General features: G+C 52.0%; 1 protein-coding gene across 8 annotated transcripts in view; it reads left to right on the plus strand.

The window, feature by feature from the left end:
- ABLIM3 (actin binding LIM protein family member 3) overlaps positions 1-14,513 on the plus strand; it is a 109,249-nt gene that overhangs the window by 81,196 nt on the left and 13,540 nt on the right. For 5 of the 8 annotated variants that reach the window (XR_014146937.1, XR_014146935.1, XR_014146934.1 and 2 more), the window contains 8 exons: positions 635-693; positions 2,815-2,886; positions 7,019-7,174; positions 8,705-8,734; positions 9,229-9,358; positions 10,056-10,154; positions 11,553-11,600; positions 13,936-14,070. Coding sequence is in view for 1 of the 8 variants with exons in the window: in XM_081826148.1 (XP_081682274.1) it covers positions 635-693; positions 2,815-2,886; positions 7,019-7,174; positions 8,705-8,734; positions 9,229-9,358; positions 10,056-10,154; positions 11,553-11,600; positions 13,936-14,070 (729 nt within the window). In the remaining 7 variants the exon portion in view is untranslated. The remainder of the gene's footprint in view (positions 1-634; positions 694-2,814; positions 2,887-7,018; positions 7,175-8,704; positions 8,735-9,228; positions 9,359-10,055; positions 10,155-11,552; positions 11,601-13,935; positions 14,071-14,513) is intronic. The other 3 variants (XR_014146936.1, XR_014146939.1, XR_014146940.1) reach the window with 3 other exon arrangements.

Raw genomic sequence — 14,513 nt, forward strand, 5'->3', positions numbered from 1 at the left:
TGACAGCTCTTGTACACTGTCAGAAGTCTTTGAAGGGAAAGGAAGGCTGGAGGTCACCATGGTCTGTCGCTTTATTTCACCTCTACTGCCATTCATTCATTCAACAAGTATTTATTGACCACCTGCTACGTGTCACTCACTGCCAATCATCCACTCATCTGTTCACCCCACAAACATGGATGGGGCCTCTGCTGACAGCAAGATCCCATGCTGGATGCTACAGGAGAGCCAGCAATGAATAAAGCTCAGCCCCTGCCCGGAGGAGCTTCTAATTTAGTTAGGGTCATGAATCCACAAGCCACTGTGATTTGAGGTCGTATGTGTTAAGAAAGATACAAAGAACTATGGACCGCAGAGAAAAGAGAAGTCACTCCCTGTTGGCAGGTAAGAAAGGTTGCAAGAAGATGCCGTGTGAGATCTGGACCTCCTTGAGGAATGGGTAGGATTTGGACCGGCAGAAGGAGCGGGAGTGGTTGATCGATGGAGCAGCATAGAGCCTGGGTCACCGGAGGCGGGTCCTCCTGGCTGCTGTGTAGGGCAGATGTGCTGCCGAGGGAGTAAACAGAGGTGAGGGGTGGCGAGAGAGCTACTAGATGTGAAAGGTCTGAGCCTTTGTTATTTTGCTGGCCCGTAGGTTCTGAGGTTTGGCACCCCATCTGCAAACAGGCAGCCCGGGCAGAGAAGAAGTTAAAGGTAAGCAAGCTGGTAGTGATATCAGACCACACTTTTTGCCACTTGGTTGGGGGCACTGTGCTTTAGTAGGGAGTCTTTCCTTGGTATGCACACTTCCAGATGTGTGCCCGTATCCTTAGATTTCCTTAATGGTAACACCTGCCTCGTGGGGCATTTAAGGCGATAAAGACATTGGATGGGAGAGCACTTTGAAAACTGTAAAACTGTGAGTTTTTAGCATTTCTGGGGCCAGGCTCTCGCCTTAGCGTTGCTCACCAAGAGGCCTCGTTGAAGCTGACACACTGGGGGTTTTCCCCAGCCTCACGTCATTTATTAGGAATAATAGCGTGGATACAGGAATTGATAGTATGTAAAGCATCTTCACAGCCACTGTCGGATTTGCTTGCTTTAAGCCTGTGGATCGGATGGGGCAAGGAATTGTATCTTCTCTTTGCTGGTGAGAAATTCAAAGTCTAAAGAGGGTGGTGATTTGCCTACAGTAATACAGCGGGCAAGAGCGCGGCCAGTGTCCCCAGGCACACGCTGGGCCACCTGCGGTCCTGCGTCCCGCTGAATTACTGCGCTCTGACTAGTACCAAGAGGTCCTGTGAATCCCGGTTCTTGATCCAAGGACGGCAGGGAGGAGCCCCGCTCCTGAGTCCTTGACTCTGTGAAGCAGAAAGCTGGGTACATGCTGGGGACAGGCACTTGATGACGTCCGAAGTGCCTCTACATTTTGCAGAAGAACTGGTCTATTGATGTATAATTTTGTTTGAGCCGTGAGGGCTTTTTTCCCCCTGTTTCTTCCAAGTCCTCTCCATTTAAGATGTAAAAAGACCTAACTGACCTTTCTTTCCTCAATTTCTACCTTTTTGGTGGCATTTCTCAAATTCAGTTATCCTTCTACAACCCTGATGTTTTTGCCACCTCTGTGCACCCCCTGTATCATTACATACTTAATATTCTTCTTTAAGTCAACCCACTACTCTTCACTTAACGGAACTTATTTTAAAATAAAACTTTATATCGCCAAGTAGAAAGCCAGTATTACTTGCTATAAATAGAAGGTAACCATAAAATACATTCAGTGAAAAGGAAATGTTTCTTAAAAATAAATCTTAGAGACTCCAGCTAGATGGTGTTGCCTCTATTCTCTTTATTAAAAAAAAAAAAGGAAATGAACAGCTGTTGAGAAAGTTGCTGAAATACATCAGCACTAAGTTAAGACTTCCTCCTTGATTCAACAAAGAGAAATCAAATACAATTTTACGTTTTACTCTCCCATTTTGCAACTCAGTGTCATCAAATGCTCCCCCTAAATTCATCTTGCCAGAATCAGCACCAGTTCACAATGCACAGTTTAGGGGACACTGCTCTAGAGCCCCAGGTAGAATGCTTTAATTCTAAATTGTGGCCTGAGAGATCCTCCAGCAATTTTGCAGTCCTTCAGACCAGCCCTTTCATTTTACAGATTGGGAATCTGGGATCTCTAAAATCACATAGTTCACTAGGGGCCCTCAGTTCCCAGGCTGTTTGCTTTTTGACTACAGCATGCCGTCACTCTGTCACTCTCGCAGCTTGCAGGAAGGTCGACATAGTCCCTCCTTCTGCCGAGGGAGCCATTAACGCATCGTTGCCATTGTTCAGGGAAACATTTTTTAAGTTTATCGCTTAGGCTGATGTCAATTTGCAAGGGATACACTGTAAAGAATCAGTACTTTATGCAATTACAGGAAGTTTAACCTGCTTGTACATTTTATATAAACAAACTGCTAAGGAATGAGTACTAACCAATTTTATTCCCGTTAAAGTAAATACATTATTGGCAGGATAACCCCAAATGAAAAGTTTTATGAATAAATGCCTATCTAAAAGGCCAATTACAAATATGTAAAAAAAAAAAAACCCACAAATCCAAATTCTGTCCAACAGCCTGAAGTCCTGTGCATTTCCAATTTCATTCACACTCAGACATTGATTACAAAGGCAGAAAATAAAGAGAAAGTACAGAAAGCCAGCACGTGTATTTAACCGTGTTGTCGCTGTTCCCTACAGAGCTGCCTTCTTCCTCCCCGCCCCTCCTCCCCTCCCCACCGGCTGGAGGTACAGCTTCTCATTCCTTCTGTCTGGTCTCTCCCACAGCATAGGCGGACGTCCGAAACTTCCATCTCACCCCCTGGATCCAGCATTGGGTCACCCAACCGAGTCATCTGCGTATGTATCAATTTTCAGCCAGCCAGAGGCCTTTCTTATCCATAGGTCTGCTACCTAAAGAGTTTCTAAGGACAGCCAAAGACAGCTGTCAGGTTTTCATCCAACTAATATCTCGTGTGTGTCTGTCATGTGCTAGAGACTCTGTGCTAAGTCCTGGGGACACAGTGGGGCACAAGGAGGACGTGGACCCTGCCCGCATGGAGCACAGAGCCTAGTAAACACAGAGCTACGGGGATAATGTCAAGTTTAACAGGAGCACAGAAAAGTCAAAGACAGAAGAGCCCCTGGTGAGCTCTGAAACCATCGCAATGTGCCTCCTTCCCACTGCTTAACTGAGCTAATAGTGGGACAAAACTCTGGGGTCAGAGTGGTATTCAGAGTGGAAACTGGGTGGGACGTCAATGTAGAGATAGGGGTGTGTGATAAGAAGGCAGAATGGAAGAAGAAGCCGTATGAATATGGAAACACGGCATAAAGGAGTTGCAAATGTAAAGAAGAGCTTTCTAGTGACATAAGTTCAGAGACAGAGAAGACCACAGGCATGTATCTGAGCTCCCATCCTCAGAGGCATTCAAACAAAGACACTCATCATTTGCAGAGACATGGCAGAAAGGACAAGAGTTGAGTCAGATGACCTCAGAGGTCCTTTGGATATTTCATTCATTCATTCATTCATTCATTCAACAAATGTGTGCTAAGTGTCTCCTCTGGGCTAAGTGCTGGCTTCTGTGCTGGAAAATGGTGGTGAACCACCTCATGACATTGAATATGTGTTATCCACATAACCCATGGATAAGCAGTCCCAGTTCTGGTAAGTGCTAGGAAGAAAACGTGCAGGGCACTCTAATGAGGCTGCAGATGGACAGAGGGACAGATAGTCTAGGGCCAACTGTAAGAAGAATCCTGAGGAGGAAACATTCACGCTCAGACCTGAGAGAGAAACAGAAGTAAGTTAAAGCAGGTGAGGGAGGCAGAGCCAGGGAGGACAGAGATGAGCAAAGGAGATGAGCCATCTGACTGTGGACTCTTCCAGCCTTCCCCAAGCTGGAGGGGCCAAGAAGACCAAAATTGGGTGGAGGGGTGGAGGGAGGGGAATGGTCTAGAGCAGGAAGACTGCTCCTGATAAGAAGTTCTAGATACAGTCCCCAAACCAGTCAGCCCTGGGTGGGCCCTGACCACCATTGCTCCATTATAATTTTACCCCAAATCTACATCCAGTTTCCTCCTTGATCCCTGGATAATGCCCACTAATGAGGCTCTTTCCTTGCCTTTCCTCCTCTGTTCAAATGAAAATCAGACATAAGAGTTATCTTTGACAGCAACTTCCATATGGTCAATACTGCCTTGCGGCTCCCACAGAAGACATGCACTTTGATCACAGGCCATCCTCATTGAAGATTCCTGTCCCGAAAAAAAACAGACGATTATCCCCTCAGTGCTATGAATGGGGCCAGACACAGCAGGATTAATGAGCTAAATTTCAGGGCCTACACCGGGAGAAGGTTATTAACAAAGTGAGCGTGTCTGCAGGAGAGTTACCAGGATGTGCAAACTTGGGATACATATATGGCAGTGCTCTGATGCCTTTAATCCCTGGCTGGTCTTCCCTGCTACCTTTGTGAAACAAGTTAGCCCTAATGATGAATGATGTCCACCCTGGAGTCCTGGAGAAAGACTGCCCCTCTGAGGGTCAGCTCCATAGAGATGAACAAGAGCAGCTGGGGACACCTGCCATTGTACCATCCAGCTGGGGGCTCGTACACTGAGCTCAGCTACCCGTGAATGCTGCCAAGGGCATGTGTCTCCCTTCTTGTACTCTCCTGTCTTGCCTGTTATACCACCTCACCTTCAGCTGCTCTGGGGAAATGACCGCACATGTCACGTGGGCCGTGTTTGAAATCAGACCATTCCAAACATGGCTTCCAAACTCAGGGAAGAAACCATCCGACCACTTTTGGGACATGCAGTAACACGCAGAGAGGTAGAGTACTGGGTTTGATTTTCATAAATACTGAGGTTTGGTATTAAAAATAGAATTATCAATGAACCTGGAGGGGGGGCAGTTTCTTTCAAACTGTGCCCCACCCCCCACTGACTGCTAGAATCATCTTCAGGAGGTTTGATTTCGACCAGCTCCATGTGTTTTCTTCCTTCCTTCCTGGCTAATTATGTTGGGAAGCCTCTGTTCAGTCACTGTGCCTCTAAACCTAAAGCTCATTTATAACCCTATAAACATAGTAGCTATAAGAAGAAATATACATATAGTATTTTTGAGGTTTGGACTAAAGCACTGAGAGGAATATTGATGGGTCGAGACAAGTTTGCAAGATGCCAAGAGCTCTCAAGGTCGAGACCTAACATCCCGCGACAAAAGGCAGCAGTTACTTCAGCAAGGGGACCTTCCTCATAAGGTTCCCTTGGCCCACACATGCCCAAATTGGCACAGAAGTGGTGCCTGACCCGGGCAGGCTCTGGCAGAAATGAGATGGCACACTTCTGAGAGTTTTGCTGAGGACAGTTTTGTGAAGGGACCATTTACAGAGGCCTAGGCTGGGTTAGGGGACCCACAAGACACCGTGCGGCATCCAGCGTCTACGACAGCAGGACTGTCACCACCCTCGACCTGAAGAGAAGGTCTGGCAAAAGCTGGAGCTGTGAAAGGCAGCCCCAGGTGGGCACCATGCCCACCACAGCCGCTGATGCCAGGGTAGTGCCAGGGGACAGGTGCGCAACCTCTCTCTCCACCACCCCCCAGTCTGCAGGTGCCCCCCACTGGCCCCACCCAGCTGAAAGCCAGGGAGCTTCTGATGCAGCCCATGGGGCCTCGGAGCCCAAATCAGGGCAAGGAGGAATGCTTGGTGGATCTGGAGGCAATGGAGAATGAACAGCACAGTGTCCAAACAAGAGTGGGCTGGGACGGGGACAGAATGGTGGAAGGGCCTTGGAATATGTTTCGAATAGCAATGCTTGTAAGGTCTTTATGAAAGTTGCTTTCTCGACAGTAGTTTTGGCCTTGAGACTCACCTGGGCCCCCAGGCACTGGAAGAATGTTATTTGGATAATACAGTTTCCCTGGAGTCTCTGTCTAGTGGCTTCTCAATCTATCTCACGTCAGGACCTTGCAAGTCACAGTAGTTATGGGGGGACAGATCCTGGTTGACCACAGCAGAAGCCAGGCACAGAGGGAGCAGCTGGAGGGTGCAGACATGGAAAGGACAGGGCCTCGGGAGCCATGAGAAGTGGTCTGTCCCATGCAAGGGGAAGCTGTCTCTTAATCCATGCTGTTCTAGAGGGCTGGACTCAGCCAAGGTCAGGTAGTAGGTAGAGGCTTGTCTCAATTCAATGTGGGGGGCCTGCTTTCCGAGGGCAGCCCTCTGCCGGCTGTAAGACAGTGAGCTCCCCACACTGCAAAGCCAGCAGGGGCCGCTGGGAAGGCAAGTCCTCAGGCTAGACTGGCTGGGCTTGAATTCTGATTGTGCTACTTATTAGTTGTGTGACCCTGGCCAAGTTCATTGACTTCTCTGTGCCTGTTTCCTTATTCAGAAACGAAGATGGTATTAGCGCCCCACTAAGTAGCACCGTGAGTTGTATCTATCCCTACCAGGGACTTCAGACAGAGTCTGCCTCATCCTAAGTACTCACCAAATGTTAGCTCGGGTTTCACTCTCTGTGATTAATTCTGTCTTTACCACCTCCATCACCTTCAAGGAGCTGTGAGTGAAGATGTCCTCCCTGCTTGGGGTTGGAAGGCAGTCCCCACCCAGGCTGGGTAGTTCAGACAGGATTCAAACCTACTGGCTAAGTGGCACAAAGTGCAGAACCATCTGAGTCCCACCTGGAAAACAGTAATAACATTGACACTGACTCCACAGAGGCATCAGGACACTTGGAGGAGACAATACCTGCAAAGTGCATGGCCTCACACATAAAATGCGCTCAACCAGTGTGAGCCCTGTTGGAAAGGATGGCCTCTAAGACCTGCCTGATTCTAACATTCTGTGCGTCTTCCATCCTAATATTCTGTTTTTAGTGGAAACTGGAGAAGCTCATTCCCCCTGTGCCTGGTTTTTGTTTCCTCTCTCTTTTCCCTCTTATCTCTCTGCCTCTTTCCTGTACCTTTCCTCTTCCCCAGGCTAAAGTGGATAATGAGATCCTTAATTACAAAGACCTGGCAGCTCTCCCCAAGGTTAAGTCCATCTACGAGGTACAACGCCCCGACCTCATTTCCTACGAGCCTCATTCCAGATACACGTCCGACGAGATGCTGGAGAGATGTGGCTATGGAGAGGTACGGCGTCTTGCCCCTCTCTCCGGGGCTGTTGGAGGAGAGAAGGCCCACACGGTCCCCAGCCACTCCCATCACAGACACTTTGGCCTCCACAGTGTCAGCCCCTGCACTCTTTTAAACTGGAATTTATAGTCAACATTTAAAAATCAAGTGATTTCACCCAAAAATCTGGCTTTTCTTGAAAAATCAGAGCAGGTGTATTTCCACTCTCCGGAGGGGGGAGCAGCGCCTCCTATAGGCAGGGCACGGGTTCCCCAGTTCTCCCCCGTTTCCACCACCCCTGAGAACCCCAGCATTGAAGCCAAGAACCTGTGACCACTTATCACTTGAATTACTGTTTTTCTTCTAGTGGAGTAATTTTATACACAGCCCATGGCTTTCATGCCTGACAGGCTTAGTGGCCATTTAGGTTTACAATCCCTGGTAGGTAGGTTCTCTGGGTTTTGCACCTGACCTTAAGCCCCTATGTTCAAAGCAAGAGACGCTTTTTAAGAACTCAGCATCAGATGGCTTTTGAAAGAATTAAATGGTTGCTGGACAAGAGAAAGCCTTCTCTGGAGAAGGCAGGTGGCCGTTACCCTGAAGGTCCTGGCCGGCTATATCTCAGGCAAGTCCTAACCCCATTCAGGGCCCCTGAGCGAAGATTGTTGAAAGAAGGAGCCCTGGCCTGGGGAGCAGGGACCCAGGCTCTTGTCCCCACCCCACCACTGTCCCTTTCCTCTCTAAAGGAATTAGGGTTCATTTGGTTGGAAAGCCCAATGCTGAGAGTCCGGGGGCTCTGGCCCCCGAAATGGACCAGGGCAGGGGGACCAGGTGGAGACTGATGCTCCTGAAGCCATAAATAGCACATTGGGCCCACAGGCTAAAGCCAACTCCCAGATTTGTTTTGTTTCACTAAGTATCTTTTAAAAATGTAAATTAGTTGCCAACATTTAAACATGCAGAGATTTCACATAAGAACCAGCATTTCTGACTTGTCTTGGAAATGTAAGGAGCGATGTTATTGTTGGGCAGGTGTCCCAGGGGCTGGGCCGCCACTGCCCTTTGCAGATGGAACATTCCATCTCCAGCCTGCCGCACCGCCCACCGGCCCAACTCCCACATTGATGGCAGCAGTCCGGCCCTTGGTTGGCCCTACATTCGGGTCTCTGGGCCTGCACACTGTCCTCATGAACCACAGAGGGGTCACGAACTAGTAGAGAGACAGGGCAGGATCTGAGCTCGTGGTGCAGAAGCCTGGGTCCAAGTGAAGACCCTAGCAACGTTGTACCTGAGAGGCCCCAAGCCACCCCGTTCCCTCTCTGGGCCTTGGTTTCCCACTGGTAAACGAAGGGCATGATCTCAGCGTTCCCTACTGTGTGTTGGCACTGCTGGTGTTCCAACCTCTCAGCAGCGCTGCTGTCTGGGGACGGGGGCCCCCGGAGCAGCTACAGGCCCGCTCTCCGCTCAGCTACCTAACCCCTCTCCCTCTCTCCCTCCTCTCTCTCCTCTGCCTCTTCCACGATGGCCTTCAAACTCTTCGCTTCTAAGTCGCTGGGAACATTATCTCCCTACTCCCAGGTAATCGAGCTGGTTCGGGGAGACCTTTTCTGTAATTGTGTCCCTTTATGCTGGCCGTAGCAGACCCCTGGTTTCACTCCCCCACCCCAGCTCCCCAGGGTGCTCCCCGACCAGGGCACAGACGGGAGACTTAGGAGCACAACCTGGAGGAAGTGGCTGTAGCTAAATGGTAGAGGATGTGCCTTTTCTACCCAAAGGGAGCCTCCCTGATGCTCCTGGGATCCTTGGCCAGGATTCCAGGCGCCCGACCCACGGGTTCTATTCAAGGGACTAAGTGATGGGTGAAGGCCCCCAAGATTGTCTGCAGTTTTCCTCAGGCTATGTGTGTAACCCAGGGAGGGTGCCTCGGTATTCAGAAGGGCAGCACCATGAATTTGGATCCTCAGCCCCCTAGAATCCTGGATTCCACGTCACTCCCCCACCTGCCCGCTAGACCCTTGGGCCACAGGCCTGCTTAATTGCCCGCCTGGCTCATGGGCTGCTTCCTCCCCCAGGACATCTACGAGAACCTGGACCTCCGACAGAGAAGGGCCTCCAGCCCAGGATACATCGACTCCCCCACCTACAGCCGGCAGGGCATGTCCCCCACCTTTTCCCGCTCGCCTCACCACTACTACCGCTCCGGTAAGGAAGGGGGAAGCCCCCAAAGGAACAGGAAGAGCCAGGGGGACCATGCAATGGCTGGCTGTCGCCAGCTGCAGAGACAACCCAGGGCTTCCCCCTGGATCTCCGTCACAGCAGGGCCCTCTGGAGACCTGTGACCACCCAGGTCACCAGCCGGGCCTAACTGACATGCCCCTGGCCGGGGGAGAGAAGGGGCACGTGGAGCTGAGAAGCAGCAAGAAGATGGGTGGTGAGCTGCCAAGAGAGGAGGGTGGCAGGCAGCCCAGCAGCCCGGGCTGGAAGAAGACTCCTCTGTCCGTGTCCTTTGGCCTGCCCCCGCCAGAGGGCCAGAGGACCAGAAACAGGCCCAGCCTTACCCGCTCCGGTCAGGTCATCCACAGCCGCCTGGAGGTTAGGGGTGAAGCAGGTGCTTGGGTGGACAAAAGAAGCAATTGAGAGGGTGGTGGGGAGCCAAGGGGTCCAAAGACACCTCCCTGAAGCCCGGTGGAGTTGATGCTTAGCACCTACGAACTCTGACGCCGGGGTGAGGCCAGAAAGGCGGGTCGAGCCTGTTGGTGCAGACACAGTGCATGAGAGCACAGCCCCTTCCTACCATCCCTGCTGTCGTCATGTCACTGCTGTCTTCAGTGCCACCGCGGTAATGCCTGTTTTCTCTGTGCCTCTGTTCTCTCTGGGGACCACTGCCTGCGCGCTCCAGGGCCCGAGAGTGGCCGGAGCTCTCCATACCATAGCCAGTTAGATGTGAGGTCCTCCACTCCGACCTCTTACCAGGCTCCCAAGCACTTTCACATCCCAGGTAGGCTGCCAGCCCCCAATCCCGGGCATGGGTGCATGCTCCGTGGGGTCGCTGGGCGCCGGCACCAGCAGCGAGGGACCCTCCCTAACCAGTCCCCCACACTAACCCACCCTGCAGTCCCGACACGCCCGTGGGCCTTAGTCCACCCACTTGACACAGCCAGCCCTGATCAAGCCTGCCAGGAAGCAGCCGGAGAAGTGCCTCAGATGTCTGAGGGCCCTGATGGCATGCAGCAGTAAGCGTGCTGAAAGTCACGCACTTTTGCATCACAACTCTTGGGACCGAATCCCAATTCCACCACTTAGAAGCCTGTGGCCTCGGGCTGGTTCCTGAACTTCCCTGAGCCTTTCTGTTGTTCTCTCTGTACAGCCAGGCACTGTTCTCCGCCCTGAGGTTGCGTATGTGCTCAAACTAGCCCAGATCCTCCCTTCATGGTGTTTATACATGGGGAGAAATTTAATCAATGAGTACGCAAACCAGTAAAAGGGTAATTTCAGGTAAATGATATGTGCAGTAAACATAATAAAACAGGGCATTGTGATGGAGTGACTGGGTGGGGGAGGCTGGGCTAGGTAGGGTGGTCAGGAAGGGCTTCTTGGAGGAGGCGACATTGAGGTCAAAAGATGAGAAGGAGCCAGCCATGTGAAGATCCTAGGGAAAATATCCTGGGCAGAGGGCATAGCAAGTGCAAAGGCCCTAAAACACAGAACTGGTAGCAGTCCACAGTGGCTGGAAGTGGTGAGCAGGAGGGGGCGTGATAGGAGGTAAGAGGAAGGCAGGGGCTAGGTGACATTGTAGATGGTTTAGACAGGGTCTCACCCTGAGTTCAGCAGAGCCGGACCTGGAACCGGGTCTCCCAACTCTGAGCTCAGATTTTACTCCCCACTCGCTTTTCCCCAGGAACTCATCCTGCTGTTTCATCTATACCTTTCTCAACTGCCCCAGAAAGGTCCCATCCTGTCTATTTTTGAGGGAGTGGGGGGCGGATCATGCTGAACCAGCGGCTGCAGCATTCTGGGGACTTCCATGTGGAATGAGGCGTGGCTGCTGGGTGGAGGCAGGGGGCACCTTCCTGCATGGGATCCTGCTGAGCACACACCACCTCGTGCCTGCATGCCCACCATTCAAGCCCGAGTCCCTTCCTCAGCACCGTTAGAATCCATCCATTCCTCTCCTCTCACCTTTCTTAGAACCTCACGGGTTGAGGTGGGAAGTTGAGTTTTGGAAGAGCATGTCCACCAGGAAAAGATGGTGGACCCTCGGGAAGGATGCTGACTGCCTCTCTTTCTGAGATCAGCTGACCAACCGCTGTCTCCTTCTTTCTCTCTCTCTCTCTCTCTCTCTCTCTGTTTCTCTCTCTCTCTCCTCCCCATGGTCCCTTCCTTGTCTGCCTGGCAGCTGGAGAAAGTAACATCTACCGGAAACCCCCGATCTACAAACGGCATGGTACGGTCCGGGCAGAGAGGGCGTGGCCAGACAGGGGGCGGGGCCTTTAACCATCTGTGCCGATGGTCTACAGGGGCCACCAGGAGGGACACATGCAAGGCTGCAATTCGGTCTTTCTTGGTGGCTACCCCCCAATCACTTGCGGTGACACTGGGGAGGAGTTTGGTGTCACTTCAAAAGAGCAAGGAAGGCCTCGTGTCACCTAAATATTTTCCCACCTCCTTTCCAACCCCCCTTCCCTGCTGTCTGGTGTCCTAAATTCCACGGGCAGAGTAACGCTTGTCAAATGCACAGACTACTGGGAGTACTCCAAGGCATGGATGCTCAAATTTCGACGGTCATTAGAATCATGGAGGATACATTCAGATTCCTGCACCCTGCCCCAGACCTACTGCATCGCAATTTTGTGTTTGTAACAGTTTCTCCAGGTGATTCCAAAGCCCGGCCCAGCTTAGAAACCACTGCTCTAAGCTATTCTCCGTCATGGTGTCATGAGAGTAAATGAAGGCTTGGGGAGGAAATGTGGATGAGAAAGGAGCAGGGCTTCGATGAGGGTGCCTTCATTCTTCCATTCATTCCTTCAGTGTTTCTTCGAGAATGGTCTATGGAACCCCTGTACCTGAGAGACTTATTTAAAAAGCAGGTGCCCTGGCCCCTCCCCTGCCCTAGACTTCCTTATTAGAAAAACTGGGAGTGTGACCTAGGAATCTACACGGTAACTGGCCTCATTCATGATTCCTACCTGCGCTCCGTATGAGAACCACCAAGTCAGGCATCACTGAGACCCCCTGTTCCTTCTTGCAAACGCACTTACTGAGCCTCAGCTGACAAAGCACACCCTTTGCCTTGAGGATGCAGAGGTGCAGAAGTTACCCTGTATCGCCCTCCCATGCCTGCAGGCTACCTGGGTAACAGAGGGGAGTGCAGAATCAGAGAAGCACCGAAACACAGGTGGAAACAGCCCAGTACTGGGATCTGAGCTCACCGAGCTGGCGGAGGGGCCATACAAATATAAATGATGGCTCTAGCTTAAGACCTGACAATTTAGACAAACATCCTCAGTTTCAGAGGGGCCCGGGCTGGGCTCCAGGTGAGTCTGTGTGCACGTGCGTATATCTGTGTGGCTGTTGAGGACAAGCCATGTACCCCGAGTGGCCACAGAAAGGTACCGACCCTGACAAAGCCAGTTTGTCCAGAAGAGGCCCTCAAGTCTCAAACGCCTCTGGACTGTGTGGGATTTTCCAGATGGGCTCTGAGGGGCAGCACCAGAGCAGGCTCAGGAGGAGTTGGGGAGGAGGTAGATTGCCTGGATAAGCGGGCACCTGAAAAGGCTGAATGACATCAGTTGGGGCGGGAGGGACTGCCCAGGACCAAGTCTAAGAATCCGCAAGCTTTGGAAGCTTTGGAAGCCAGTGCTGCTGGGGGAGGGCGCACAGGCTGGAGCTGGCAAAGGGCCGACCCCAGGACCCTCTGCTGCTCTGGCTGCACGGGGTGTGGGACTGTCCCTTCTCTCCTGAGAAATGTCAGGGGCCCCCTTGTTTCCCCAGCCCTCTCTTGGCCCCAGTCAGCCTCTTGCCAGGCTTCAGGCTGTGCTAAGGTCACTGCCCCAGAAGGTTTTGTGTCTGCAGTAGGTCTGATGGTCCATGTCATGGAAGCTTGAAGCCGGGTGGCACCTGACCCAGCAGACCAGTTCGGATACTTACTGATAAGGAAACTGAGGCAGAGAGGGACAGGATGTGCCCATTGTTACAGCTAAGTGGCAGAGCCGGGGCCAGAACCCAGCATTGCTGGTTCCCTGTCCGGTGCTCCTTTCTTTGGGCCATATCGTCTCCCGAAGCAAGGTTTGGCATTTCAGTGCGAGGAGAAAGTTGATAGGCCGCATGGCTCGCTTTGGCAATTTCCACCCTAGGTATGGCTCAAATCCCAAACGAGACAGGCTTTTAGAGGCTAAGGAAGGTCAGGGCATGGGATCACCTGGGACCTGTCTAATCTTACTTGGAGGAGCCATGGCCTTAGTGTTCACTTGGGAGCAGACCTGGGGGTCCATGAGATATGGTAGCAGAAGCCCTGAGCTGGGGTCTGGTCCAAGTCTGGTCTACTTGCCATGTGGTCTTCAGCAAGCCCCTTCCCCTCTCTGGTGTCCAGATTCCCAGCTGTAACATGAAGGGCTTGGCCTCAGGGCTATTCCAGCTCTGATGCTCCAAGTCCCAGACCCTGGCCTCAAAGTGTCCTCACTCCCCTGGGCTGGAGCCTGGCCGAGGCAGGTAAAAAGTATACAGCACACTCTTCTAGGACACTCTGCTTCCCTGAAGCTCTCTCCTTGGGTCCTTTGCAGGTGATCTGTCAACAGCAACCAAGAGCAAAACAAGTGAAGACATCAGCCAGGCCTCCAAGTACAGTCCAGCCTACTCACCGGACCCCTACTATGCTGCAGAGTCCGAGTTCTGGACCTACCATGGGTCCCCCAAAGGTAATGTACCCCACAGAGGAGCCTGGACCAGAGCCCTGTCACCTGAGCCGGGGACACACGGTTAGGACGGCTGCCCCTCCTTCATACAGTCGTTCATTTATTCATTCAGCAAACATGTACTGAGGGCCAGCCTTGGGCTCGAGTGAGTCACCGCGAAGCAAAATAGAGCAGGTCCTCGCCCTCGTGGAGGAGACCTAGGCTGCAGCTGGAGGGGGAGGTGATGTGCAGGAAGGAGGTGACACAGGAGGTGGGAGATGATGACAGGGGCGTGCTGTCCAGCCTGGAATGTGACAGAACCTTCTCAAGGCAGAGACTCCGCTGCCACAGGAAGAGTGGGGCGGAGGTAAGCCAGCAGAATATAGAATCACATCTGCAAAGACCCGGGGTGGGAGGGCAGGTTCCCCTGGAGGAAAAGAAAGGCTGTCAGCTTAACCGGGAGCCAG

Source organism: Leptonychotes weddellii, chromosome 7, assembly GCF_054177405.1.
Source record: "Leptonychotes weddellii isolate Sample4059 chromosome 7, ASM5417740v2, whole genome shotgun sequence".
NCBI lineage: Eukaryota > Metazoa > Chordata > Mammalia > Carnivora > Phocidae > Leptonychotes > Leptonychotes weddellii.